Genomic DNA, 26,707 nt, shown 5'->3' on the forward strand with positions numbered 1-26,707 from the left:
GCTGCTGTAAGGACTTGGAGACTTCCATCAAGCAGCCTGGCAGAAAGCTTAAGAGCAGTGATGGCGAACCTTCTAGAGCTCTCAATGATACAAACAGCCTGCTGTGCTATGTTGTGTCATAGGTTTTCCACCACTGTCTTAGAGCAGCAGCTTCCGAATGACCAAGTGGTGGCCCACAGCATGCACACAGGACAAGTGGCAGCCCAGTCATGTGTGCAAAGCTGGACTCTGACACACACATCCTGGCCAGCAGAGGCAGCACACCATACTGCATCTAAACCCCAAGAGCTGCTGGGAAGGATGGGGCAGACTCCTCTTTTGTTAACTCAGTATTTGGGGTGACTTTGTAAAACATGGCCCCTAGGAACACGATTTGATGATCTGTGTGTTATCATTATAAATAGAGGGATAAAAGCTTCTTATACTCTTATCATGAGGGCCTGACGTGTCGCCTGTCTCTGCACCCAGAGCTGTCACTCTGGGAGAGGCAGTCAGCGGCGTTGCTCAGATGGGGCCGGGCGGGGTAGACAGCAGGACTCACCAGGCGCGCCCGGGGGTTGCGGTGGTAATAGAGCTCTTTGAACTCATCCATCCACACTTCAGCTGCACGAACGCTGTTGGCCAGGGCCTTGCTGCGGGAGTAGGGCGCTTGCTTGGGGAAAACGTGGCCAACGTGGGAACACGGGTGTATTTCCAAAGTCCCACCACACTGCCAGATCTGTGCACAGCAGAAGAAAGGCGGGAACAGTGAGCAGGGAATGAGGTAGAGGGGCACACAGACAGCCTGGTGGACACGCCAGTCACCCAGCCTCTAGGGGACAGGGGACTTCCTCATCAGCATGCTCACGACTCAGAACGCAGGCAGAGCAAGAAAGCAACTCCCAAGACAAACCAAGACCCGAAGCCCAGCACTAACAGCTCATGCACATGATTCATGGGGGCCCCGAGACCTCACTGGCAGCCCACTCATTAAGCAAAGCAAGGCTTGGTTACCTGTCACCTAGCCACAGAAGATAGGAAAGCAGCGAGGAAGAAGAGAGGTTTGGAAGGAAGAGAGGGAGAGCTTCTAGAAGAGGCAGGGCGGCCTGACACCTAGGGAAGAGGCAGAAAGACCATTAAAAGCACACCCCAAACTCAAAGGGCAGAGTCAGCTGCAGCTGCGACCTTCTCACTTTCCCAAGGACACTAGGCACCAGCATGGCATCTGGTGCTCACAGTGGAGGGTGTGAGGCCGCAGGGGAAGGCCAAGGTCTTTATTATCTCTTCTCATGAGGACTGAGTACCACATAGGGTATTATTTAAAATTGTAAGTTTTGATACTAAAAAATATAAGATTGCATGGACTAGAAAAGCCATTGAGATGCTCAGGATTTTTCAGCAGTTTCCATGGGCCACTTCTGCAGGAGTGCGGTGGGGTGTTATGAAAAAGATTCCTGTCCTCCCTGCAAGTATTTCCAATCTGACTTTCTAGACTGTGCCCATCCATGTGCCTTCTGAGCACATTTTCCCAACAACTCTCCTAGGTATCCTTGCAAGGAGGTCACTGTGCTAAGGAAAGAGGCTGCGCCAAAGCTGTGGGTCAAATAAAGGCTCCTGGGCCCGGGTTTTAGCCCCGTCTCTGCCTTGACTCTGAGTGGCCTTGACAAAGTCATTGTCCTTCTCCTGGTCTCGGTTCCTCCCTTCTGTAGACTGAGAAAGAACTAGAACACTAGCAAAACCGTTTCCAGCCCCAAGTGTTAAACACACACTTTTAAAAAGCAGAAACAACTAAGTAAACAGGACACACACGTCACTATCACTGTTCAGAATTATGAGATAAGCTGCTGATGCGGAAGAAAAGTCTGCCAGGCTCTCTGCAAATCCTGCCAGAGAGAGAGAACAGAAAGCAAAGAGAGAGGGGAGAGGAGAGCGAGGGAGGAGGGCAGGAGGGAGGAAAAGAGGGAGAGAACAGGTTAAGAATGAATCCATAAAGAAGACCGGAATACTTACCCTAAAGGAGAATTCGAGGTTTTCTCCTCCCCAAACTTCCATTCCTGTATCATAAGACCCCAGATACTCAAAATATTTCTTACTCACAGCAAATAGCCCACCAGCCATCGTTGGCGACCTAGAGTGGAGAGGAGTCCATGCTTCAGTGGGGGCAGCAGAAGCCGTTACAGCTGGGTGAGCCACACTCCCACCCCAGCCCTTACTATTCACCATCTCTAAGCACACCCCAAATTCACGCTCTGTGCCCCGAAACAGGCTGGGCCCAGGGGCACAGACTTTCCCACGCTGCTGCCTTGAGCAGGCTCGCAGGCAGCCCAATAGACAAGTCCTCTGTGCGAGACACACATGCTAGCTAAGGCCAGGCAGGGTCCAGAAGAGGCCGGGGCAAGGAAGGTACGGAGAGCCACATGCAGGATGAAGGAAGCTGGCCAACAAGAGAAATGGAAGGCATGCCAGCAGGAGCAAAGGCCCAGGGGTAGGCCAGGTCCGCGGCACACACCTGTAACCCGTTAGGAGGCTGAGGCAGTAAGATCGAGAGTCTGAGACTAGCCTGAACAACTTAGTGAGATTTCATCTCAAAATAAAATTTAAAAGGGGCCTGGGAATGCAGTTCAGTGGTAAAGCACTTGCCTAGTATGGGTGAGGCCCTGGCTTCAATCCCTAGCACTATCGAAGAAAAAGAAAGGTAAATTTTAATTGATGTATATTTACCCCTTTTTACAAATTAAGTGAATTAATTAATGAATACCAATATAAAATGTGTTTGCATAACAAAGATGCTGAATGAAAAGAAACCAGCACCCTGGGTAGTAAGCAGGAAGTGGGGAAGGAAGACAGTTACTGTCTCTTCCCGGGACTTTCACGGCACGTTGGCCGGGTGCAGCCAGGCACCCTATAAACAGCATCCCCCAGGGGGCAGAGCCTGACCTGATGACATCGATGGGGGACTTCATCCGCAGCCTGTCCCGCTCGGGGACCACGTGCCACGTGAACACCAGCCGCCAGTCGAAGCCGCCGATCTGGGGCTCCCCAGCGTTGCCCAAGTACTCAAAGGTGTTCCAGTCGATGACATCGATCACCGGGCACACCACTGCCGACTCCTCCTCGTGGATCCTGCACAAAGCCCAGACACCCGGCTCACCTCTGCGGTAAGCGCAGCACAATGAGGAGGGGAGAAGGTGCCCCTCAGCCTCCAGAAGAGAGGGCGCCCCTCCTTCTCCCAGAAGGGAGGGCTCCACTCAGCCTCCCGGAAGGAAGGGCTCCCCTCATCCTCCACCCTGGGGGAGAAATCAGCTTCCCTCTTCCAGGGTGCCCAGCTGTGTGTTGGGAGGTGGGGTGGCAGGTGACCATCATAGTGGACGCTGGGGAATGGGGAAGGGAGCTTTAATAGAGAAAAGTCTCATGGCTTCAATATTCTGCTTCTCTCCATGGCCATTCTGACTAAACATTCTGTCTGAAACTCTCTGTGAAAGTTAAGATATGGAAAAACCAAAGGCGACTTTTAAAACAGAAAGTACATTTTTAATATTTCAGAAGCATAAGAGGATTAATCCTGAGGAAACATCTTAACGTCAAGAAAGAATCAGCTCCCTAAGCCCAGAGATGCACCCAGACCAAAGGGTCAGTTTTGCATTAGCTGACAAATTCTGCTCCTGCTCCTCACTTGCTGGGTGCCATTAGCTAACTCACCTGACCTCTCAGAAGCCAACAGCTCTGGTCACACGGAAATGATAACCTCTGCTCATACGATTGACATGAAGATCCCCAGGGTAATGTATAAAGACGGTTGGCAGAGAAACTGCAATTATTGCTGCTCTTTTCACTCTCAGTATTGTGACACAGAACATGTAGCAAACAATGCTGTAACTTCCAGACGTGGGCATCCTCCTGCGTACGCCTCAGCCAAGGTCTTCACATCACTATGAACCCAGCCACCTTTGGCATGCCCTCTGGCTGTGCTTCTGTGCCTTTGATGCTGCCACAGGGAAGATGACTCTAGACTGGACCACTCATAAAGATGAGATCTCTCCAGGGTATTTGGGGAGGATGGTGTTATCTCACATTTGAAACCTGAAAGTCCTGATGCTCACATCACAGAAAACGATGAAACAGTTATCCAGCCTTAAGCTGTAAGCACCCAGGATAACACCAGCAAGGCAGAGGAGGTGTTATAAACACTACACCACTGTAGGATTCGTGATTTTGGGGGAAATTGCATCTTTCGGCAGAAGTTAGATAAGACACAGACTCAAACCTATAAGGTCACCAAATCAAACCAGCTGCAGACTGGGTATCCACCAACACATACTTCTTAAAATAAACTTGTGACATGGTCACAAGGGCTAAGCAGGTGGACCACAGACCTCTTGGTCAGATTCCAACATACTGCCTGGCCCCTGAAAAAGACCAAGTCCCCAGGAACTCATAACCTGCCAGCAAGCTGGCTGGAACTCTGGGTAGCCTAATTTTTACAAAAGGGGAGGCCTGGTGGACAGGACTCTGAATCATGAGTAGGGAACATGGGTCCCCAGGGATGCTCCTGGTGTCAAGATGGAACCTTCCTTGGAGGGCTGACCTGCACTGGGCTGCAGGAACCTGGCATTCCTAGCACTTACTATCAGGAGCACTACCTGGCTGATAAGACAACTAAAAACATCTTCTTAGTTTTCCAGAATCTCCTGGAGAGAAAGGTCCTTGCTCCTCACTGAGTCTGTCTGAGGCACAGTCTACAGCCTGACATACCTCAACTTAGGTTCACACCAAAGTCCCCAGAAAGCTCCGGAAACATCTAGACTCTTAGGTTCCACTCCTATGCATCTCAAACAATCTGCTGCAGGAACAAGTGTTAGCACATTTAGGCAAGTCCAGCGGCTGGCCAGGCTGGGAAAACCGCATACACAGGTGTGGAGCAAGGTCTTGTCACGGGAGGGGATGGGCACTGCCGCAGTGGGACTCTACACAGCACTAGCACCTCAGTTCAGGAGGAAAAGGGTCTCCTCAGATCTCCCCCAAAAGCTTCAAACTAGCCTAGAAATGGCCAAGTACACATCACTGGACAAGGGAGTCTGCCCCACGTTCCAGACATCTTTATACTCCAAATGACCTCAGACAGGTTCGAGGAGCCCTGAGTCTTTGCTGCTGCTGCAGCCCGTTAGAGCCAAGCAGGACAAAAGAGGCAGTCATGGCAGCCAGAGGGGACAAGGAAGCAGGACCTTCTCCACTTACAGCGGAGCAGCAAGCAGCCTGGTCTCACCTAGAACAGGAAGGGACGGGAACTCAGCTCCTTCAGATATGCAAACAGCCAAGCCTCAGATGCCACGTTTCTCAGCTGCAGGACTTTCCTGACCCTCAGGCCTTTCGCCAGTCCCACAGAAGAGGAGCTGAACAGAGACCCCCTGACAGCTTCCTCCCACTTCAAGGTCAGCTCTTGGTTTGCCAGCCAAGCTCCTGTCCTTGGCAGAAGTTGGAGAGGGGAGGAAACAGAAGAGAACAAAGGTGGGTAAAAAGCTATAGTAAGAGTGGCTGGGGAAATGGCCTCAGAGACAGGGCCACAGAATGGCTTTCACAGGCCCCTACTCCCTATACGTGCACACTTCCAAGTATACTTGATCGTTACGTGGTATGGAGATAAATATAATGCAGGCTACATTCATTATCATAAACCCACTCATAGGAATCAGGATATGTTATGTATATATGCAGTACCTACTCGCCGTGATGATGTAACCATGCACACCACAAGCAAGTGTGAACAGAAAAATTTTTCAAAGCCAAAAAAATCACATTAATAAGGAAAAACATAAACTCATAATATGGGATGATAATATGTCAAATGTTTCCTTCTGATTTAAACAAATTAACACAAAAACATTTTTGCAGAGCAAGGGAACGGCTTAGCAGCAGCATGCTCGTCCTAACATATGCAAGGCTCTGGGTGTCAGGCCAAGGACCGCAGGAGAAAAAGCAGGAGACACTGTAGGTCCCACTGCATGGCGCTTATTGGTGAAAGGTAAGTGAGTCCTGCTTGAAAGAAATGCATAACGACATTTATTCCTGAAAAGTGGGAAGATCAGACAGGATATGGAGGTGCACACCCATACTCCCTGCATGCAGGAGATAGAGGCAGACACGGCACTATCAGTTCAAGGCCAGCCTGGGCTACAGTCAGTAAGGGGTCAGCCTCAACTACAACGTGAGACCCTAAACGTACCTCTGCAGCAGTGGCTCCAGCCACCCCTCGTGGCACTCACAATGACAGTCTAGGAAAGTCAGCACGTTGCCCCTGGCCACGGAAGCCCCCAGCAGCCGGGCTCGCACCAGGCCTTCCCTCTTGCTGGCGCGGATCAGGCGCACCTTGGGCAGGCCTGAAAGCTCGTTGGCCAAGCGCTCCTTCAGGTGTTCTGGGGGACAAGCAGAGCAGCAAGGGTCACTGTGATAGCTCCTTCAGAGCACCTCCACCAAGGAGGATCCTTCCAGGGGCTCCCTGTCCCCAGAAGATAGAAGAGACATGCACCTCCTTTGTTTGCCACTGGGGAGGCCTCAGCTCACCCAAAACCATCGGAAGTGCTATGATGTTCCGAGGAGGCTGGGATACAGGAATTCCAGAACCATCTGCCCCTAACAAAACACGTGCATTTTGAATTTTATATTCTAAATAGGTGAATGGTGTGATACCTGAACATATCATAATGAAGCTGATACCAAAAATGCTTTATAGCCTCACTTGTAAACACTTAAAAACTAAACACACAAACCATTAAACTGCAATGCTGTGAATATGGTCAATGTGATGGATCGGTAGCTAGTGGGCAATGTGTAACACCAGTTGAGCTGAGTCAGTGTGTGCCAGGTGTACCAGGCCCACCTGAAGATTGCTGCAAACAGCATAGAAAAGAGAACTGGAGAGGAAGAAACAGTGCTGTTGGTTCTCTTGGGAGAGCTTGTCATGCTGGCTTCCCTACTACGAACTCGGCTATTCTCATCATCGGAGGAGACCTTGTTGCTGAGAATGGCTGTGGTTCACTTTGGGGGAGCTCTCAGCCTTACTCTGAGCATCTCTTCCTGGCTCTGGAGGGGAAGATGTATGCTGTTCAATCTCCTGGAGAAGGTTGTCACGCTGGTTTCCTGATAGAAACTTGGCTGTTCTCATCTTCGGGGGAGCTCAGGACCTCATTTGTCACAGAGGATGGCTCTGGTTCTCTTTGAAGGAGCCCTGGTCCTTATTCTGAGCATTGCTTCTTGGCTCCAGTGCAGATCCTCAGCCTGCTGACACAGACTTTCTAGCTTCCACCTCTGACATTTGGGCTTTCCCAGCACAGATCCGTGAAACAGACTTGCATGAATCATTGTCATGGGCTTGAGGCATCCAGCTGGACTTGTAGGAGGGCATTCTCATGGGCTCCAAGTCTTCAGCCTGAACTTACGCAGGCTCTCAGCTGGATTTTTGGGGTCTTTAATATAGACACATTTCCTGCACTTTTTGTATTTGATTCTTTGGATGACTATTATAAAATAAGCCTATAAAGTATGTGTCCTGTACTAACCTGTTTTCCTTGCAAACCCTGACTATAACAGTCTACATCCTCAGGGGTGCACTGGGACTAAAGGCTTGGTTCATTGGGAGGCAGTAGAATCTTGGGGAGGTGAGACCTAACAGGAGGTCTTAGGTTGCTAAGTGATGCTCTCTGTGCAGGGGTGCTGGGACCCAGTGTCTCCCCTCTCTTCTCCTTCTTGAAGAGTTAATCACTCACTGCACATCCCCATTCCACCCTCCCACCATCTGCCACTGTGAGGTGAACTCCAGTGTTATCTTCATTCCATAGATGAACGTTGGCTAAGTAACCTGCCCAGGGTCACAGAGCAAGCAAGCTGAGGAGACACAATTTAAATCGAAATAATGATTCCAGACTCCACAAGCTACACACTGGCCCCAGTGCTTTCTCCCATAATTTCTCATCCTTATTAAAAAATCAACATCTGCCAGGAGTGTGCACTCTTGCCAGTGTGCAGAAAAGGCAGTGAGCTGAGAGGGTATGTCCTTGGGGAACGCTGGCCACCAGGTCTCCTGGCTTCACAGGTGGGACTCTGGGACTGGGGCTCCACCGAGCCACACCTCAGTGGGTCGGGAAGGCAGGTGGGAACCCACTCAGGTGAAAGGAAAAGGCGAGAACTTCCCTACACCAGTGTGAGCACTGGCTCCAAGTTCTCAACCATCAAAGTGGTGTAGATAGTCTTGGTTGCTTCATTGTTTATGAAAATGCTTCTCTAAATATCCTGACACTTAAAAATTCACCAGTTTTCTTTCTAAATCCTAAATATAACTGCAAAAAGCTGATGGTGAGAATAAAGGCAGTGATTCTGCAAGCAAAGCTAGTTAGCTGCGGGACTGGTGAATACTTGTGAACACATAAGCAGTCTCCTTGCATTCACGATAGTTTTTTGTGAGCGTTAATTTCATCTGCTGAAGCCATCTCTCTGCATCTGGGGGCTGCTTCCCTTATAAAGCTCATTCTGACACTGCAGAAAGCAGCAAGGTGGCAGGCAGCACTGCGGAACTCAGTGCAGGCCCTTGGGCCCCTCCCTGCCCAATGTCACCACCAGGGGATGAAGGGAGGGCTTGGTCCATCCAGCCCTACAGGTGGCAAGAATGAACTTTGCAGAGGCAGCACATACTGTCCCCTATTTCCACCTGCTGAGGGGCTCCTGATCCCACAAATACACCTATATTTGGTTTTATATTAATATTTATATTTTATAGTTTTCACAATATTTCATAAAAATAGAAGCTCGCATTTAACCAAAGCTACCTCTCTGCTAGGCACTAACCAACACATTACCCATTTCACCTCATTTAACCCTTGCACCAATCCCACAAGGTAAGAACTATTCTTATTCCCATTAATAGGGGCTGAAGCCAACGTGGAAAGTGATTAAAGACACTGCTCAAAGCTGTACTGTCACTAGCTGTTGCAGGAGGGATTCAGGTCCATGCAGTGTCATCCACAACTGGCATTTACAAACAGATTTCAACAGCCCCAGGGGCAAAGAAAAAGGAAATGTAGAAAACTAATTACTATGTGCTGCCTGCTACATGAAGTTCAGTCCTCATTTATTCCTCACTGAAACACTGACATAGGTATAGATAAACCCAGTCACAAGTGAGAAACTGAGGCTAAGAGCAGACAAGAATCACCCACATTGCCACAACTGGATCATGGTGAAGCCTCTTGCAATCCAGGTACCCTGACCCCATAGTTCAGTGCCTATGAGGTTCCACTCAGTACCAAACTCCAGCCTGGGTGTTCCAACACTGCTACTTGTCCTCTAATCCCCATTCTCTCCCTGATCCTTAGTTTAGCACATGACTACCAGGATAAAGACTACATTTGCCAGCCTCCCTTGCAGCTAGGTGTGGACAGGCAAGGAGGGATTTCCAGGTACTGTCCTTAAAAAGAAAGGTTATCTCCTTCTTTTCCACCCTCTGGCTGGGACAGGGTCAGGGTGGGAGCCAGTCTGACCAGACCAACCAAAGCAGCACAACCTTCTGGAGGACAGGAGCTGGGGCAGGTATCAAACCCACAAACATCGTCCTCAACTGTCACACCAGTCTTGTGATATGACAGTGCTGTCTCTACTTTGTGTGAATCACCGTAATTTTGAGTGTCTGCAAGAACAGCCCAACACCCATGGCAATTAAAGCACATGCATGCCAGCTCTTAAATCAGACAGACCAAGCATGGCATGCACCCGAGGTCCTGCTGGGGAAGCACAGCTGCTTGCTTGCCTCTCGGGTAGTCTGGCTTGAAACAGTGATAACAAAGCCCACAGTTCATGTTGGGCTACTGTACCCTTGCTGGTTCTCCTCCGTGAGGCTCAGCTACCTTCACTTCAGCTCCTCATGAGAGTCACTGGATGATGTCACTCCACAGACACCTCTAGTCCCAGAAGGGCCAAGATTCTTGCTGTGCACCAAAACCCACCCTACCCTCACTTCCATCCTTGCCTGAGATTGTCCCTGTCATGGGTTGCTTGCTACCCAGCAGCCTGAAAAATGGTTTTCAGACTAACTGGGACTTTCCTGGCCCCCTTAAGCCTGTGATGGCTCTCCACACTGAAGCCTCAAGGCTTTCTGTGACTCCCTAGACCCCACTGATCTGGCCGTGTCCTCCCCCGGCCTCCTCACCTGCATTAACTCCCCACACCCATTTCAGCTTCTGCTTGGCTGTTCCTGCACTTGGATCACCCTCCCTGTGATCACCATGAGGCACACAACATGCAGGAAGCCCATCTTTACTGGCCTGCCTGTCCCAGCTTGCCATTGCCATGGAAAGCCAGGCCATGCTCAGAGCCCCTGCAGGGACTTACCTTTGTCACTGTAGTCATCTACCAGGATAACTTCTTCCACCAGGATGTCTGGGGACGTCTCAAGGACACTGTAAACCGTGCGAAGGAGTGTTGACCAGGCTTCATTGTAAAATGCTATGATAACAGATGTTGTGGGCAAATTTTCATAATCATATTTCTTCTCTTTGCACCTATAAATACAACAGAACTTCAGGAACTGAGACCCTAGCCAGGCTAGAGATGAATTGATAGTCACAAGCATAAGTCATGGGCTACAGTGGGAAGCTGTCTGCTGGAGGCTCCCCCAAAGGCTCCCCACATGCCACGAGAGCCCCAGTGGATGCCAAGAACATTCTCCCCATGATCTCAAACCTTTGCCTATGGAATATTGGTCTTGTTTGCTTGTTTTTTGAGACAGGGTCTATGTAGATAGGCTGGTCTTGAACTCACTAAGTATCCCTGGCTGGCCTTAAACTCAGGCTCCTGAGCACTTGAGACATGTGCTATCATGCATGGCTCTGTGAGATGCTGTTTGTAAACTGTAAGCAGTTTGTATATTTGAGCAATACATGAACTAGGCAAAATCAGAAGGAAGATTATCATTTGTCCCCCAATCCGTCTGTTCCTGCCCCACTTCCAGGCCTTTCCTCCCACTGTCCCCTCCACCTGGCACACCCTCTGCTCCCTTCTCTACTCGGTATACTCCCTGTCCTCCTCCAGAAGATGCACAGCTCTCCTTGGGAATCCCCAGACCTGTCTTAGGCAGGTGCTGGCCCCTGAATGCACCACTAGCACACACCCCATCAATCTCACCAGGTACCCCTCATAGGGTTCCCACTACTCATGTTCTTGCCCCTCCCTACTTTTCCCCAGCAGCCTGGGCAGTGACTGTTTGCACAAAGCTGAGGTGCTAAATATATATACTTGAATTGTGGCTAAAACAAACATCTGGGAAGGGCTCTGCAGAGAGTCCTCCCAGTATTCAAGCCCTCCCTACTCCTTCATGCTGCGGTAGACAGACGGCAAAGAGGTGAGGCTCGGCCCACCCAACTTCAAGGGGCCTTGACTGGCAGTTACAGGAAACCAATAGGCTCCGTGTTTGTTTAGTGACATTCACAGCAGCTGTGAAAGGTTTCCCTCCCTCGCTGACACAGAATTCTATCCTCAGAGTGACTGATTACAACTCCCAGACTGACTAAGAGCTGTGCCTAGAAATTATCAGCAGGACATAGCTAAAGGCAAGCTGAGAAAGATACCACAGGAACAGAAGAATTAGCATTTGAACACTGGGGTGTGGCAGGATCAGCTAGAATTATTCAGAAAGGAGCTGAAGACCAGCCAGCTATTAGCACAGCTACAGCAATGCCTTTCTGAACAAGTGGGGTGACAGATCAAATACGTCTATATATAAAAATATTAACAAATGTGTCTGGACTATTAAGTCCCTGCAGACAGAACACACAGAGAAACGCTACCATGTTGAATCATAGCCCATTAGGAACTGCAGAAAGAAATTACTTACTGCTATAGTTTGGATCTAGAATAGGCCCCCATGTTAAAGGCCTGGTCCCCACCCTGGTACTACTGAAAGGTGGTAGGACCATTGAGAGTTGGGGCACAATGCACTGGGTCAACTCAAAGAAGATGTGGGGCTCCAGCCTCTTCTCTATTTGGTTCGTAGCCACGAGGTGACTGACCAGTTTGCTCTGTCCCTCACTCCTACTTCGCTATCCAGCCACAGGCTCAAAGAAACAGGGCTACCTGGTCACAGGCTAAAACTCCCCAAACTGTGAGCCAAAATAAATCTTTTTATAAGTTGCTCTTATCTCGGATATTTGTTAAAGAATTCAAAGCTAACACACTTACATGAAAAAAAGTGTTTTATAAACCTACAAATAAGGATTTTTTTTTAACCTTTAAAAACATATTAGCAGCAGGGCGTGGTGGTGCACTCCTATAATGCCAGCACTCTGGAGGTTGAGGTAGGCAGATTGTTGCAAGTTCGAGACCAGTGTGAGCTACAAAGTGAGCCCAAGGTCAGCTTGAACCACACAGTGAGACCCTGTCTCAGAAAAAAAGAAAAGAAAGAGATATAGCTAAAACCTAGCTTCAAACTGATCAAGTTCAAGAAGAAGTAAGCCAAAAGAAAGATGGTGAAGAGAGGTTTTCAAAGTAGTATATTCAATGAAAAGCACTGTCCTTCAGTCTGGATCACACCCTTCCTGTTTTGGATTAAATATATCTGTTCTCTGCTTGACCAAACAGAGTTGGAATCATACGTCAGCCCTCAACTGTATTTGTTTATGTTTTTTTGGCTGCTCTATCAAACTCAAAAGTATAGACACTGCCCTAGCATGATTAGTGTCCTCCTCCTTTGTGACACCTAAATCATAGGAGAACTAGTTGTCAACCTGGCAACACATATTCAAAGCTCTAAAAAGTGATCTCATATCACTATATTGAAGAATGTCTTGCCTAAGGAAATTATACCCCGAAGTAGGCTTGTTGCACAAATATATTCTCAATAATATGACTTATAGCAGCAAAAAGCTACCATATCATAACAAGAAAGAAACAAAGTGCAGAACAAATGGGTGAAGAAATGCTAGTGTCTGCCAGACACATTTTCAGAGAACATTTAATGATAAAAGAGAATAGTCACACTATAATGTGAAATCAAAAAAAGCAGAGTACAAATCTGGAAACAGTCAGTGCTATAAATAACAATGTGTGTGCATGCGCTCACATATAAACAATAGATAGAACCGTACCAAAAATGTTATCAATGGTGATTTCCAAAAAGTGGGATTATCTCTGATTCTTATTTTCTGCATTTTAAAATTGCTCTGCAAAAAAAAAAAACTTGTTCTGCAATCAACATGGGCAATTTTTATCATCAAGAAAAGAATTTTAAAAAGCCGAGTCATTTTTCTTTAAATACCTTCACTGACCATAATTAAACATTCAGCCCTCTCCTTTTCCTTGGCCTTGGACAATTTATCTTTCTTAAAACCGTTTCCTAATAGCTGGCTGGTCTAAAGCTCCTTTATGAAGTTCAACATACCCTACCAAATGTCTCTAAGTTTCCTTCCAGAAAGAACATTGTCTTTTCCTATACTGAAACAAAGCCGCGCATTGAGAAAGGGCTCGGTACCCTTTGATTACAAGACAGCTATCCACCACTTTAGGGCTCCATTTGTGCCTTGGGAAGAAGCTCAGAGCTAAATGTAATGCCAAGTTTATCTGCCATCATATCACCGCCTTTGTGAAGGCAGGGATTAAGTTATGCCTCTACTATGCTGGGTTATACAGTCACATTCATCAAGTCCCCACCACACAACAGGCAGCATGCTAAGATCTCACAGGCAGGGGTCCACCCAGCTTCACCACAGTCCTACTGGGTAGGGACCACAACAATCTCCACTAGCATCACAGGTCTGTATTTTGGATGGGTACAAATGAATGGATTCCAGAAATGCCTACTGATCCTCTTCTATTCTTATGTTATGGCTATCACAAAAATGTCTTCTAGAAAAATAACAAAAACCCACATTCTCTCTAGAATAGGTAAAGAAGATTCTAAGGTGCATTTGTGTGTTTTACCTGCTCCAAATCCTTCCCCTTCATGAGCCTGTGTCTAGATTTCTCTTTTAGGAACCACGCCTCCCTGGCTCGATCTATATGGTTTTTACAGGACTGAGCACACAAACACATTTGCGCACACACAGACACACACACTGATCTATGCAAAGACAGTGCCTCGAACCTGGCCAATCAACATTTCCATCTGGCAGCATTCTCACCCTGGATCCAGGGCTCATAATTAGTAAATCTGTTTCTAATCCTGGACTTTTCTATGCTAGACTATCTTCTCTTTGCACTTAAATCAGTCAGCAATGGGTATGTGGTCACTGTTAATCAAAAGAATAATATATTAAAAAGAACTATTTTTACGGTGAATGTAGGACTTCTACTGGCAAAAGAGAAGAAATAGATAATAAAATTGCTAAATTAGCACAGAAGAAAACCGAATGAGAAGGGGAAAGCCTGTCTCAACTCAAAAAGCAGCAGTAAAAAAAAAAAGAGACAAAATAAGAACAGCATAACAAATATATAACATAAGATGGCATAACTGAACCCAATGATATCAGTAAGCACAATAGATATAAGTAGATATAAATGTCTACTCAGCAGTAAAGATTGTCGGTCTGGAATCTTGTTTGTGTGGTGTTGGGGTTTGAACCCTGAGCTTTACACATGCTAGGCAGCTGCTCTAACACTGAGGAACATCCCAGTCCTGTCTTTTTGTTTTTTTTTTTAAGTAACAACACAAAATAGAGCAGTACACTAGTTAAAGACACACCTTAAACATAGGAATACAAAAGCTGTTAAAATAAAAGGAAGGGAAAAGACGAAGAAATTATTAACCAATATAGATCAGGTTATATGGATCAAAAATACTGAGTCAAAGAACACCATTCTAATAACCACAAAGTGGGTCAAATATGAACTGGCAAAATACCCTATAATTTAAAACCTGATAAAGCTTCAGTCTAATTTCCATACCTCATGTGATGTTTGGGAACAGACACGCAGGCTATTTCTCTGTAAAAAGAAATCCTGACAACTGCCCCTGCCAACTCTGGCAGGACATACTTTTGTCAAATTACAAACGGAGAGCTACTTCGAGACCATCCTCCCAAATTCTGATTCCTGATCTCAGCCACTATAGCACTCACAAAGCTTACACCAGATCAAACAGTCAACAAATGCAAACAGCTGGGTATGAGTTCATTCCTAGACAGTGGTACACTGCAGAGACTGGCTGGTGAGCACACACCCAGCAACCCCATGGATGTGCCTGGGGAAACACACAGACCTCTGAGCATACTCTTCCCCTAAACCTCTGGTTACACAGACCACAATGCAAATGGCAGCAAAGTTATAGTGATCCTTTCAAGGCCTCTGTATGCTATGAACATCAATTTTTTTTCAAATTTTGGTCCAATATTTTTAGCCACCAGTTGCTTGTGACAAATGACTGGGACGCCATCACTAGCTTCAGTGGCACTTGACCTATTGTTGGCCCTACTTGCTCTAATTTTGGGATCTCCTCCCATCCTCAAAAGCATCCCTCCTAACTCTCTTGAGTCAGAAATCCACAGACCCTAGCCAGCAGCTTTCAACCACTCCTATGTATCACATTCAGCCTGGGTCCTACCCACACAAATCCAGATTTCAGTATTCTGGGGAGGTCCCTGGCATCAACATTATTTAAAAAGTTCCCCAGGGCTGCGAACCTAGCTAGCTGCCTCTCTATACCGGTTTGCTATCATCTTGGAGTAACGTTCCCCGCCTTCTTACTAGGATCAAATGAGAAGGTATTTGTCAAAGTGTTGCAAACCCTGTACTTAGTAAAGTACCCCATCACGTATGCGCCTTCTCCACAGTACCACAACTGATAGCGACAGAGTGGTGCGTCTGAAATAATAAGAGTCCACCCAGGTCTTGTAGGAAAGTCAGCACTCCAAAACGTCTCTTTAGTGGTCAGGCCCTGTCCCAGGGGCATACGTGGCACCAAGCCTTGCAGATACTAGGAAGTCATGCCCAACACCTTGCCTCTGGGGCAGTAGGTTTCCTATTGCCGTTAAGAAAGTGTGTGTATACATACTAGTGTTGGAGTCTTTTCTCACCCACACACCAATAAGCATATTTTTCAAAACTTATTTCTGTACCTGGGAAAGTTTAGAAGGATACACAGCAATACATTAACAATGGTTCTCCCTGGGTGGTAGGTTAATTGATGATTTTTCTTTTTTGGTCCTCTGTCTCTGCTAAAATTTCTACAGCAAATATGCAGTGCTTATAATTTAAAATAAACAGGTAAATAATTGTGCCAACCACAGGAACAAATAAAGGATGTGGCTTGCAGGCCACTTGTGCCCCAGATCTGCTGACTTCCAGGATGTGGCTTAAATGGATATCCCCTCAACACCTGTCCTCCTCTGATACTCAGGGACTCAGATTTCCCCTCTGCTTATTAATTAAGACTCCTGGAAGGCCCCAACCCTGAACTGCAAAAACTCTTAATCTGCCATTCTAGTTTCTCCCACTATCAAGACTCCTGGTCGTTCCTTACCCATGTGACAACAAAAGGAGTCCTATTGTATCTGTAACTTCACTCTGTGGCTTCAGTTACCCAGTGTCTCAGTTACTTTTATCTTGTTGTTGGGACAAAATACTCAACACCCAAAATGAAGGAAGGAAAGGTTTATTTAGCTCACAGTCTGTGGAGGTTTCAGTCCATGATCAGCTGACACCAAGGCAGGGCGGTATGACAGGAGAGCAACAGTTCATGGCGGTGGAAGACAGTAAAAGCACAAACAGCAAAAGGGAGGAGCACGAGCAAAGACTCTTTCTGTCTTTTATATCATATGTAGACACACCTACCCTCAAGTGTGTATTGCACTCACACCCAGAATCCCAGCATTGGACTATGAATCAGTCACAAATTCTAGAAGGTGGCCCCCATGCCTGCATGAGGGAGAGGACATCCAGACACAAACCATAATACCCAGTCAACCACAGTCCAAGAATATTAAAAGGAAATTTTCCGAAGTAAACAATTTATAAGTTTTTAAATGAGTAGCATGTTGAAATCTCTTACTGCCTGTGGCATGAAGCACCTCTTTGCCCAGCATATCCACACTATATACACTTCTCACTTAGCAACCATCTCAGTTATCAGACTGATAATCAGGGTATCATAGTGCTTGGCAGAGTTCGGTTTTGTCTTAAGGTTTCATGCATTCACTGGGAATCTGGGGATCTACCTCTCCAGGATAAGAAGAGACTACTGAACAACACAAGTGAGACTCCATACAAGGCTTACTGATCACAAGAAAACCACACCTCAACTATGCCTCAAACTATGCCCTAGCTATGCCTAGGGTAGCTGAGACCCTACCTTTCTCTTGTGCTGGGTGAAGATAACCCAATAGGCCTAGCTGCAGAAACTAGAGGCAAGGGAGTTGCATGCCCATCGTGCTGGGTTTAGATTAACTTCCCATGGTCAATGCAATCACAGGTCTATTTGAAAATCCTCATAGGACACAGGGCAACCGCAATCACCAAGGAGACAGGATACACTAAGCCCCACAGGTGACCTGCAATATTTCAAAGAGATATTCACAATCTTGGACAATAAAGGAAGTTGGATCCTGAAAAGCAAAACTTATGACCAACCCCCGGATAACTCTCAAAAGCAATTTCCTGAGTATATTGGTGGCAACAAGGAAAGGAGAAAACATCAAGAATGAGTACACTGTGTTCTCAGGTGTCAGTGCTTTATTAATTCCTAGGCTGTGTTCTTTCTACCCTCTTTTATGTAGAGTGTAAGGAGACTGGCATTTGAATTTCCTTCCTGCTTGACAGACTGGGAAACTGAGGCTCAGAGAAGCTCACATCATTTGCTCAAGATCACTCAGCTGAAGCAAAAGCCCCAGAATGGTGTCTCACAGGACCTGGGTGTTTACCCTGGTCTGAACTAAAAGCTTCCCCTGGACCAAGCAAAGAGCACCTTGGGGGTTTCCAAGAGCTAAGCCATTAGGCTGAAGTGGGGAAAATCTCAACAGTTTTATTGAAAACGTTTAACAATGAAGAACATCTTCAGCAAAAATATGGTGGCTAAGCATGAGCAGGTACTGAAAAAACAGGACAACACGAAGCTGAAGACCATCTAAACTCTGCATGAGATCAGCTGGGGTCCATGGACCAGGAGGGTCACAGTGCCCCGGCAGGTTCCACCATCTTCCAATCAGGTGAGTCACTATCTCCTCTGAACCTATTTCCACCCCTGTAAAGCAAGGCACACACAGCGACAGGGGGTGCCACGTACCTGATGCACACAGCAGTGTCCCCTGGCCCCTTTCTAAGCCCCATTCTCCCCAAGTCTTTTTCCAGAGCTAACTGGAAGAACCCCAACAAGTCAAAGAAAAGAACAAACACCAGGCGGCCCATGGACAACCGCAGAAACCACCTGAGCGTCCTCCTGCTTACCAGCTTGGTCCTTGGCCCTCATCTAGGCAGGGGCACAACCATCCTGCCAGCAGCTCGAACAGGAACCAAGCTTCTGACCGCACTGGCTCCAAGCCTGCGCCACCCCCAAGAGGGAGTCGGGCTGGGCTGCAGCCAAAGAGCCCTTCCCACCCACTAACCGTTCCCCTCCAGCCCTCCACCCAAAGCTTCCCTCCCGCCCCGGGGAGGGAAGGCGGCTTTTCCCCTGGGACCTGAACTAACCACCACTTTCACCTCCCCAGCCGGCTCTCTCTAGCACACTCAGTAGCCCGGCCATACCCAGGCGGATGCTGGGAGCCCGCTCTGCCCAAGAGCTTCACTGGGACACAGGCACTCCGGAAGACTGGAGCTGATCGTGGGCGGCGTGAGGTTAAGGGACGCCCACAAGGGGGTCTCGCCCTACACATGCTCAGCCCTGACCCCTACCCGTTTGTTGAAAGTGACAACTTTTCACAGGAGAGGGAGCCAAGAGACTACCTGGTAACATTACCAGGTCCATTTCTAAGATCTCCCAAGGTTTGTTAAAAAGAAAAAAAAATTCCCGCCTCCCCACGCCCGAGCTGAGCCTTTGCTCTGCTCACTTCCGCGGCAGACGCAGCAGGGCGCGCCCGCTTCCCCGCCACTTCGCAGGTGGCGAGCCCGCGGCCCGCCGACTCACAGCGGGTTCCAGCGCTCGGGCAGGCGGCGGTGCAGCGAGATGCGGTCGCTGAGGTAGATATTGATCTGGTGCAGCCGCACGCTCTCCTCCTGCAGCCGAAGCTCCTCGCCCTGCAGCTGCAGCCTCACCGCCTCGCCCTGCGCGCCTAGCGCGTCCGGGGGGACCGGCGGCCGCGGCAGCACTGGCTCCAGGCGCCCGGGTCGCCGAGTGAGCTGGGGTCCCTGCCGAGCGGCCCCGGCCCCACGCCGAGTCCGCAGCACCGCGCCTAGCCCGGCCAGCGCCAGCAGGGCCAGCACAGCCAGCAACGCCCCTCGGCCGCGCCGCAGCCTCCGCGGCCAGTGCCGTCGTGTCAAGCACCCCAACATGCGCCAGCCAGCTGCCGCCAGCGGTCTGCGCACCCCGCGGCGGAGGCTCGACCCGGATCCCGGAACCACGCACCGCCCCGCCTCCGGCCCGCCCCACCTGCGCCCCGCCTCCTTCCTCCGGCCGCCGCTGCGGGAGGGCGCTGCTCCACCTGAGGGTCGGCATGTGAGCAGGCGGCGACTGGCACCTTTGGGGTGCCATGCACTGAGCTGTGTCATTAGCAGGATAACCTAGGGAGACGCTTAGGTGGGCGCTGCACTCCATCATTCTCTGAGAATGGTGGCAGAGTGCACTCAGCAGGGGCGATGGTGTTACTGCCATTCCCCTGGCAGATCCCCACACTGACCACTTATGGGAGTCGGTGGGCTGATCCACTCCATTTTACTGATGGGAAGACGGAGGCGCAGTGAGGCTGTCTCTTGACCTAGGCCCGCCCTCTCCGCTGCTTCACAGAGCCTTGGAACTGCACAGCCTCGCTTGGCCTCCTATCTGGCACTTTAGGGAGACCTCCAGGAAACCTATCAGCCAGGGGTATAGCTTAGCTGCACAGCACCTGCCTGGCAAGCATGAGGTCGTGAGTTCAATCCCAGATACAAAGAAAGAGAGAGAGGAAGCCATCAAAGGAATAAACTATCCCTTGAGAAAAACATGCATCCACACACATGATCTCACACACCCCAAGCCATCTGCTAGTGTTAAGTTCCCTAGGCTTGGAGCCATTAGGGTGCAAGGAATATTTAATAGTGCCAAAACTGGAGTAGTAGGGCTGTTTCCTGAAGGCGGAATGTAATCAAGGTAAACTCTGCAGGGCATCTCTCCGGCCACTGGGGGAGGAGACAGGCCAGGTAGGCTCCACCTCCCCAGCTTTACACACGCTGAAATGCCCTGTCCACCTGGTACCCCAGAGTCTTCAGCCACTCCACAGTCTTTTTAGGCAAATGTATTTCAAGGTTGCATCATCTGTGTATCAGTCAGAATTCCACTGGAGAAAAAGAACCAGGGGGAGATACAAAAAGAGATTTATCATAAGAAATTACACAATTGTCAGGGCTGTTTAGGCAAGTCTGAAACCCATAGCACAGGCCAGTAGGAAGAGCTGGCTGGAATTCTTGGGTATCAGCCGAAGCTGCCATCCTGAGCAAAATTTCTGGTTTTTCAGAGCAGCCTCAGTTCTGCTCTTAAGGCCTTTCATCAGTTTGAGTCAGGTCCACCAGATAATCTCCTTGACTGAATGTCAACTGGTTGTACATGTTAATCACATCCACAGATACTTTCACAGCAACAATGATATTAGTGTTTGATTAATGGAGGGTTATAGAGCCTCGCCACATTGACACATCATACTGACCCACCTCTATTAGCTTCCTGGAGCTGCTGTAAGAATACACTGCAAACAGGATCCCTTAAAGCAACCTCAAGGAGAAATGGGATGTTGCTCCCTCAAAGACTCTAGAAGAGCACTATTCTGGATCACTCTTTTCATCTCTGGTGTTGCCAGCAATCTTTGAAATTCTTTGGCTTGTAGATACATGGCATGGGTCCAATCTTGGCCTCTGTGGCCACATGACTTCCTCCTGTAGTGGCTCTCTCTCTCTCTCTCTCTCTCTCTCTCTCTCTCTCTCCCAGAGTAATTTTGGATTAGGGCCACATTAATGGCCTCAGCTAGAGTCCAATGGCTTCGTTATAACTTGCTTGTATCTGGAGAGACCCTATTTGTAAATAAGGTCACCTTTATAGTCTCCAGGGACTAGGACAGCAGTATGTTCTGGCAGGGACATGATTATTCCACTATCATGCTGTTATGGCACTTGGTACTTTGGACTGTTTAATATACTTCTTGCCCTTGTAACAGAAGAATATAAAAGAGTTAGAGCATGATCCATGGTCACTAAAAGACCCAAACTCAGTACTGTGTCAGATAGACACAAGGTGAGTGCTCTGTGGAGGGCTGGCTTTGTGATTCTTTTTCCACCTTTGTGGGTGTCTGTTTGGTTCACCGGGTGGAGATTTGAGAGTGCACAGCCTAGTTAAGTGCTGGGAGAAGTTACCCCTGGAAGGACCCCAATGGTAATCTAACCAAGAATTTTCAAAATCTGCTCCCAGATACCCACAGTGACCACACAGGAAAGTGACAGAGAGGTGACTGGGTGAGGCTTCAGTTCTGAAACCAGAAGATCAACATATTTACCTGCCTAATACTTTGAGCTTCCTTAATAGACTGAACTACCCTTTCTGGGGTTCCTGGTGACAAAATCAAACAAAAAAAGGTTGCTGTCCTGAGCCGTAGCTTGACGGTGGCGCAACAGGAAATAGAAAGGAGAAAGGTGTGCTGGAAACTGCTGGGTTTCTGCCAGTGTCAGCTCTCCTCAGCCTTTAATTCTTTTATTTGCTCGTTTCTGTGGGCAGAATAAATACTGGATTTTCCAGCCTCCCGTGCAGCCAGGCAATGCCATATGAATGAGTATGCCTGCCACCATGAGACCACAAGTGGTACTGCTGAGTGCAAGAGCCCTCTTATACCTATTTTGTTTTCTACACTTTTGAGTACCTGTGGCCAACCACAACCTAAAAATATTAAGTGGAAAATCCTAGGACTAAATAGTCATACATTTCATACATTTTGAGTAGCATGATGACATGTCACACTCTCACACTCTGTCCATCCTGGGACTTGAACCATCTCTTCGTTCACACCGTCCACACTGGAATGTTACCTGCCCCTGAGTACCAGTCTTGGTTCTCAGACCAACTGTTGTGAAACTGCAGTCCTTGTATTAAAGTAACTCTTATTTTACTTAAAAATGCCTTCAAAGAATAAGAATTGTGCTGCTGGTAACTCAACTATATCAAAGGGAAGTCATTAAGTGTTTCTTTCAGTGAAAAGGTGAAAGTTCTCAAATGAACTGGCAAAGAAAAAAATCATCTGTCAGGGTTGCTAAACTCTGCAATACAGTCCAAGAAGAGGGAGAGACCATATTTACATAATGGATATTACAGTGTATTGTTAAAATTATTCTATTACTAATCCACTTATAGATTTAATTCATAAATTAAACTCCATCATGGGTAATATGTAAGAAAAATATATATAATGTTCAGTGCTATCCAAAGTATTGGGCACTCACTACAGGCCATTGACTGTACCCTCCTGCTAAATAAAGGAGCACTTTAAGGACTAAGCAAAGTCCTTCAAAGAAACCTCTTTATCCTTTCATCTTCCTGCCAGACAGAGAGTAGATGTAAAGACAGGAGCTCAAGCAGTAACCCTGGGTTATGAAGCAAAAGTCATCCAGGAGTCAGGTGAAAGGAGAAGGCAGAACTGGAGCCCAGGTGCGTAACAGTGAGACAGAACCGCCTTCTTCCTGGCTTTAGTGATGTGGCAGAGAAATGAATAGCTATCTCATTTAAGCCACTGTCTCCTGTGTTTTGTGTCCTGTGAAGCCAATCTAATCTTCACTGATACCAAGTACTAATTGCAAATTTCCTTCCATATCTGATTTGAGAATGTGGAGGTTTAAAAAACAAACAGAATGAAAAAGGAAAAAAAAAAGCTGCAAATTCTTTACCTCTCCCTCCTTTGAGTCCAGCAGAGTTCTAACTTCCTCAATCAATAGAATAAGCTAGAAATAAACCTGTGTGACTTGTGAGACTTGGCAGAAAGGCCATAAAGCTGCCAGGCTGCTGTGGGATCAATGTCCTTGGAGCCTTGATCCCCCAGGCAAGGCAGCTGACTGTTCCGGTTCCATCCTGCTGGAGAGGCCACAGGCTGGGCCTCTGTAACCTACCCAGCCAGCGTAGGTGTCAGACAGAAACCTGAAGAAACCATTTGCAACAGGGCCCCTGTCCCCCTGGGCTGTTCCAGTCACTCAACCATTGCCCCAGATGGCACCCAACAAAGAAAGATCCCATTTTCAAGTTCCTGACCCACAGATAACAAGGTTATACTATGACATTTGGAAGTGATTGGTTTTGCACCTAGGCAACTAGGATAAATCTTAATCAGCATGCTCTCAGGCAGGAAGTATTTATGGATCATCTACTATGCACCAAGTGCTGTGCTGGTGGAGAAGCAGAGGCAGTCTCTAGGTAAAGTGGGGAGGACAGGGTTGATCAGTGCTAAGGTGTTGCAACAGGGGAGTGCAGTGTGAACCGAAGCCACCTTCACATTGTACAATGAAACTGAATGTTTAGAGGAGAAGGAAGAAGCCAGGGAGGAGCAAACAGGGACTTCCTAGAAATAGGAAGTGCAAAATTACATAAGGCTCCTTCTGGTGAATGTATTAGGCTTACCAGGCAGTTATCAAGGTTAAGATTCCACCTTCTCAGAGTTGGAGAGACTGCAGCCCTTTCCTTTCTGGTGTTTACATTTTAATGAATGGCGGTCAAGTCCTTGAGAAAGACATTGCCTGGATTGTAGGAGACACATCCACGTTCCAAAGAGACGGAGGAAAGATTCTCAGTTGTAGGCCTTTTGCAGTAGGTGTGCTAGAAAAGGAAGCCAGACAGGCAGTGCTGGTGCTACACCAGCATCTTCTATGACAACCTGTGCTCTGCTGGATGACACTTTGGGAGGGGCTCCTGAGTGTGTGGACTTGTATCACTAGAAACTGCTAGTGCTTAAGGTTTTTTTTTTCTTTAGGAGAAGAGGTAGACCAAATGATTTGCATTGCTAGGCGATAGTTGAGACCTAATCAGAAAGAGGCCTTGGAAGAGCTCGGTTAGAGTTAAGTCAGCGAGAGAATCTTTGTTGGAAGACTCAAAATTTTCTTTTGAGACAAGTTCTCATTAAATTGCCCAGGTTAACCTCAAATTTGCAATCCTCCTGCTTTAGCTTCCTGATTACTGGGGCTACAAATGTGTCCCACCAATCACACTTGGCTCACAAGACATATTTTTGACATCATAGTGCTGAGTGAAATGGATAGACAGGTATTTAAAAAGCTAGCTTATTAAAAGAGCAACAAGCATTTTAAAGAATTATAGGGTGCAGCCTCTTGAAGAATATAGGGGTCTCGGGAAAACACTGAGGAAGTAATGTTCCCAAGATCCCTGACTGCTAAAACGAAACTAGTGATTTGAAATCACGTATTGGGTTGGTCTAGAACTCCCTCTGCTGGTGCCCAGCTCAGGGAAAAGTACCGCTTTGTCTCCTATGAAAAGACAGTGCAGTGTGTATTTTTGTTTCTCATCATAGGAAGTAGATCCAAAGCTTTTTATCATTTATTCTCCAGGGACCACAGACTAGAAAGCTCAGAAAGTGTAAATGTGGTTCTCTTCTCTCATTTAACAGAGTCTGAGATGCAGGGTGGGGACAGGGATGTCCAGCAACCCAGTGCTCAAGTGGAGTTGGGATCCAACTTGAAGTTCTCTTTGCAACAGAGCTCTGTTTACTCTCCCCCTACCCCCAAGAACTCTCTCCTCGGCTCAGGAGGGGCTTGCGCCTTAGGGTGAACTATGCAAAAGAGGTGCCACCCTGGACAACTGTGCCACTCTCAGACTCCTGGGAGGGAGCTCCACCCCTAGCATTTGGGCCCACCTGCTTCCTCCCAGGAAGAATCTTCCAGGTTGGCACCAGAAGGCAGATGCCATAGCAAAGGCCTGGCGCTTTGCTTTTTGGCCTCTGCCCAGTTACTCAACACACTTTTAAGATCTTCAGCCAGATTAGAAAATAGGAGAATTACCATTCATAATGTCTTAGCTAGGCCTGCCAAATTGGAATACTTCTCCACAAGGTTCAATTGCAGAGAAAAGAGAAATGAAATTAGATCTTACAAGACAAAGGTTAAAGCCCCAGGCAGCAGATAAAATCTCTTGTTTATTGAGCATTCAATGTGTGCTATAAAACCTGCAAGAGTTTATTTTTCTCATACTGTCCCATTTCACAGTAATGAAAACCTTAAGCGGTACAGAAAAATATGCTCAGAGAAGGGCAAAAAACCAGAGAGGGGGAAAAATTCCAACAATAAAAATGTGGATAGAAAAAACCCAGAAACCATTATGAAAACCATTCCTAAATTTGACTACTATTTTTTTAATTCTGTAAAGCTTCTAAAATAAAGTTATCAAAAGACAAGTCAGAAAAAATATTTGCAAAAGCCATTTACCCAGTGTGTGAACCAATAAGGAAATATAAAAGAACAAATAGAAATAAAAATGATCAAAGGTTTTGAATAGGCAGTTCCTCCAAAAAAGGATGTAAGTGGTCTAAGAACATGAAAATATGCTCAACTTCTACTTAAAATGCATCCAAAGTAAGTTTTTTTTCTGAAATATGTTTTTATCTATCAGATTGGCAAAGATTAAAAAGGTTATTAATTCTGGTGTTGGCAAAGATGTAGATAAATGCACCCACATACACTGTTGGTTAGGAATGCAAAAAGATAGAACCTTTGGAAAGCAATCAAGGAACATTTATGTGAAATGCCAATGTTAATATCCTCTTAATTCTGCAAGTCCGCGTCTAGGAATTTGTCTAACAAAAATAGACTCAAAAATGCTCAAATGGTGCATACAAAGAAGCTTATTGCAGTATTATATATTCAAGCAAAGAGCTGGATACAACTCACATGTCCATTAAGAGAAAATTATAAAATAAATTATTGCGTATCCATGCCATACCATACCATAATATGCTGCAGTACCGGTAACAAGCATCAGCTACTTTTAGTTGTTCATACACAGATGTGCTTATGTGCATTAAGTTAAGAAAAGCAAATTGGAACTGTATGAATCATATGACCCTATTTTGGTAAAATAACTTAGTAATATATGCAAAGGGAAAAATATAAAGCAGTATTCACCAAACTATTAACTATAGAATATTTATTTCTGGTGAGTATGACCCTTTTACGTTCATTCAATCTATCCATTTTTTTTCACCAAGTTTTTATTGATTGCCTCCCATCTTGCAGACAGTACACTGGATTCTGGGACTGTGCTGGTGAAAAACACCCAAAGTCTTATTTCCGGGAGTTTGCATTCTGGATTTTTACAACATAAGATTTTTTTGCAATAAACATCCGTCCCTGATTCAGAAGTTAGACATTTAAAAGTAAATACTTTTTAAAGATTATTTACTCTGAATTCTCTTGATTTCCTGCCTAATTCCTTGCCCTGGTCTCACGTCCCTGAACCCAACTCCAGTCTTCCAATCTAATTTCTCTCTTTCTCTACAAATATCTAGACTCCAGCTATTCTAGACCACACCCATTCCTTCTGCCCAACTTGAGACCAGCTCTCCCATGATGCTGTGACCCCTGGCACACAAAACTGTGATAT

General features: G+C 47.0%; 1 protein-coding gene across 1 annotated transcript in view; it reads right to left on the reverse strand.

Annotated features, from left to right (window-relative positions):
• Positions 1 to 19,493, reverse strand: part of Galnt12 (polypeptide N-acetylgalactosaminyltransferase 12) — a 29,048-nt gene extending 9,555 nt beyond the window's left edge. Inside the window, exons 1-6 of the mRNA XM_003470722.5 lie at positions 19,067 to 19,493; positions 10,354 to 10,523; positions 6,200 to 6,389; positions 2,917 to 3,102; positions 1,990 to 2,107; positions 542 to 718 (exon numbers count right to left, since the gene is read on the reverse strand). Of these exons, the coding sequence (XP_003470770.1) occupies positions 542 to 718; positions 1,990 to 2,107; positions 2,917 to 3,102; positions 6,200 to 6,389; positions 10,354 to 10,523; positions 19,067 to 19,431 (1,206 nt within the window). The 5' untranslated portion in view covers positions 19,432 to 19,493. The remainder of the gene's footprint in view (positions 1 to 541; positions 719 to 1,989; positions 2,108 to 2,916; positions 3,103 to 6,199; positions 6,390 to 10,353; positions 10,524 to 19,066) is intronic.
• Positions 19,494 to 26,707: the final 7,214 nt, after the last annotated feature.

This window comes from Cavia porcellus, unplaced genomic scaffold (genome assembly GCF_034190915.1).
Source record: "Cavia porcellus strain 051 isolate PalLab524CR breed Dunkin Hartley unplaced genomic scaffold, mCavPor4.1 scaffold_1, whole genome shotgun sequence".
Lineage (NCBI taxonomy): Eukaryota > Metazoa > Chordata > Mammalia > Rodentia > Caviidae > Cavia > Cavia porcellus.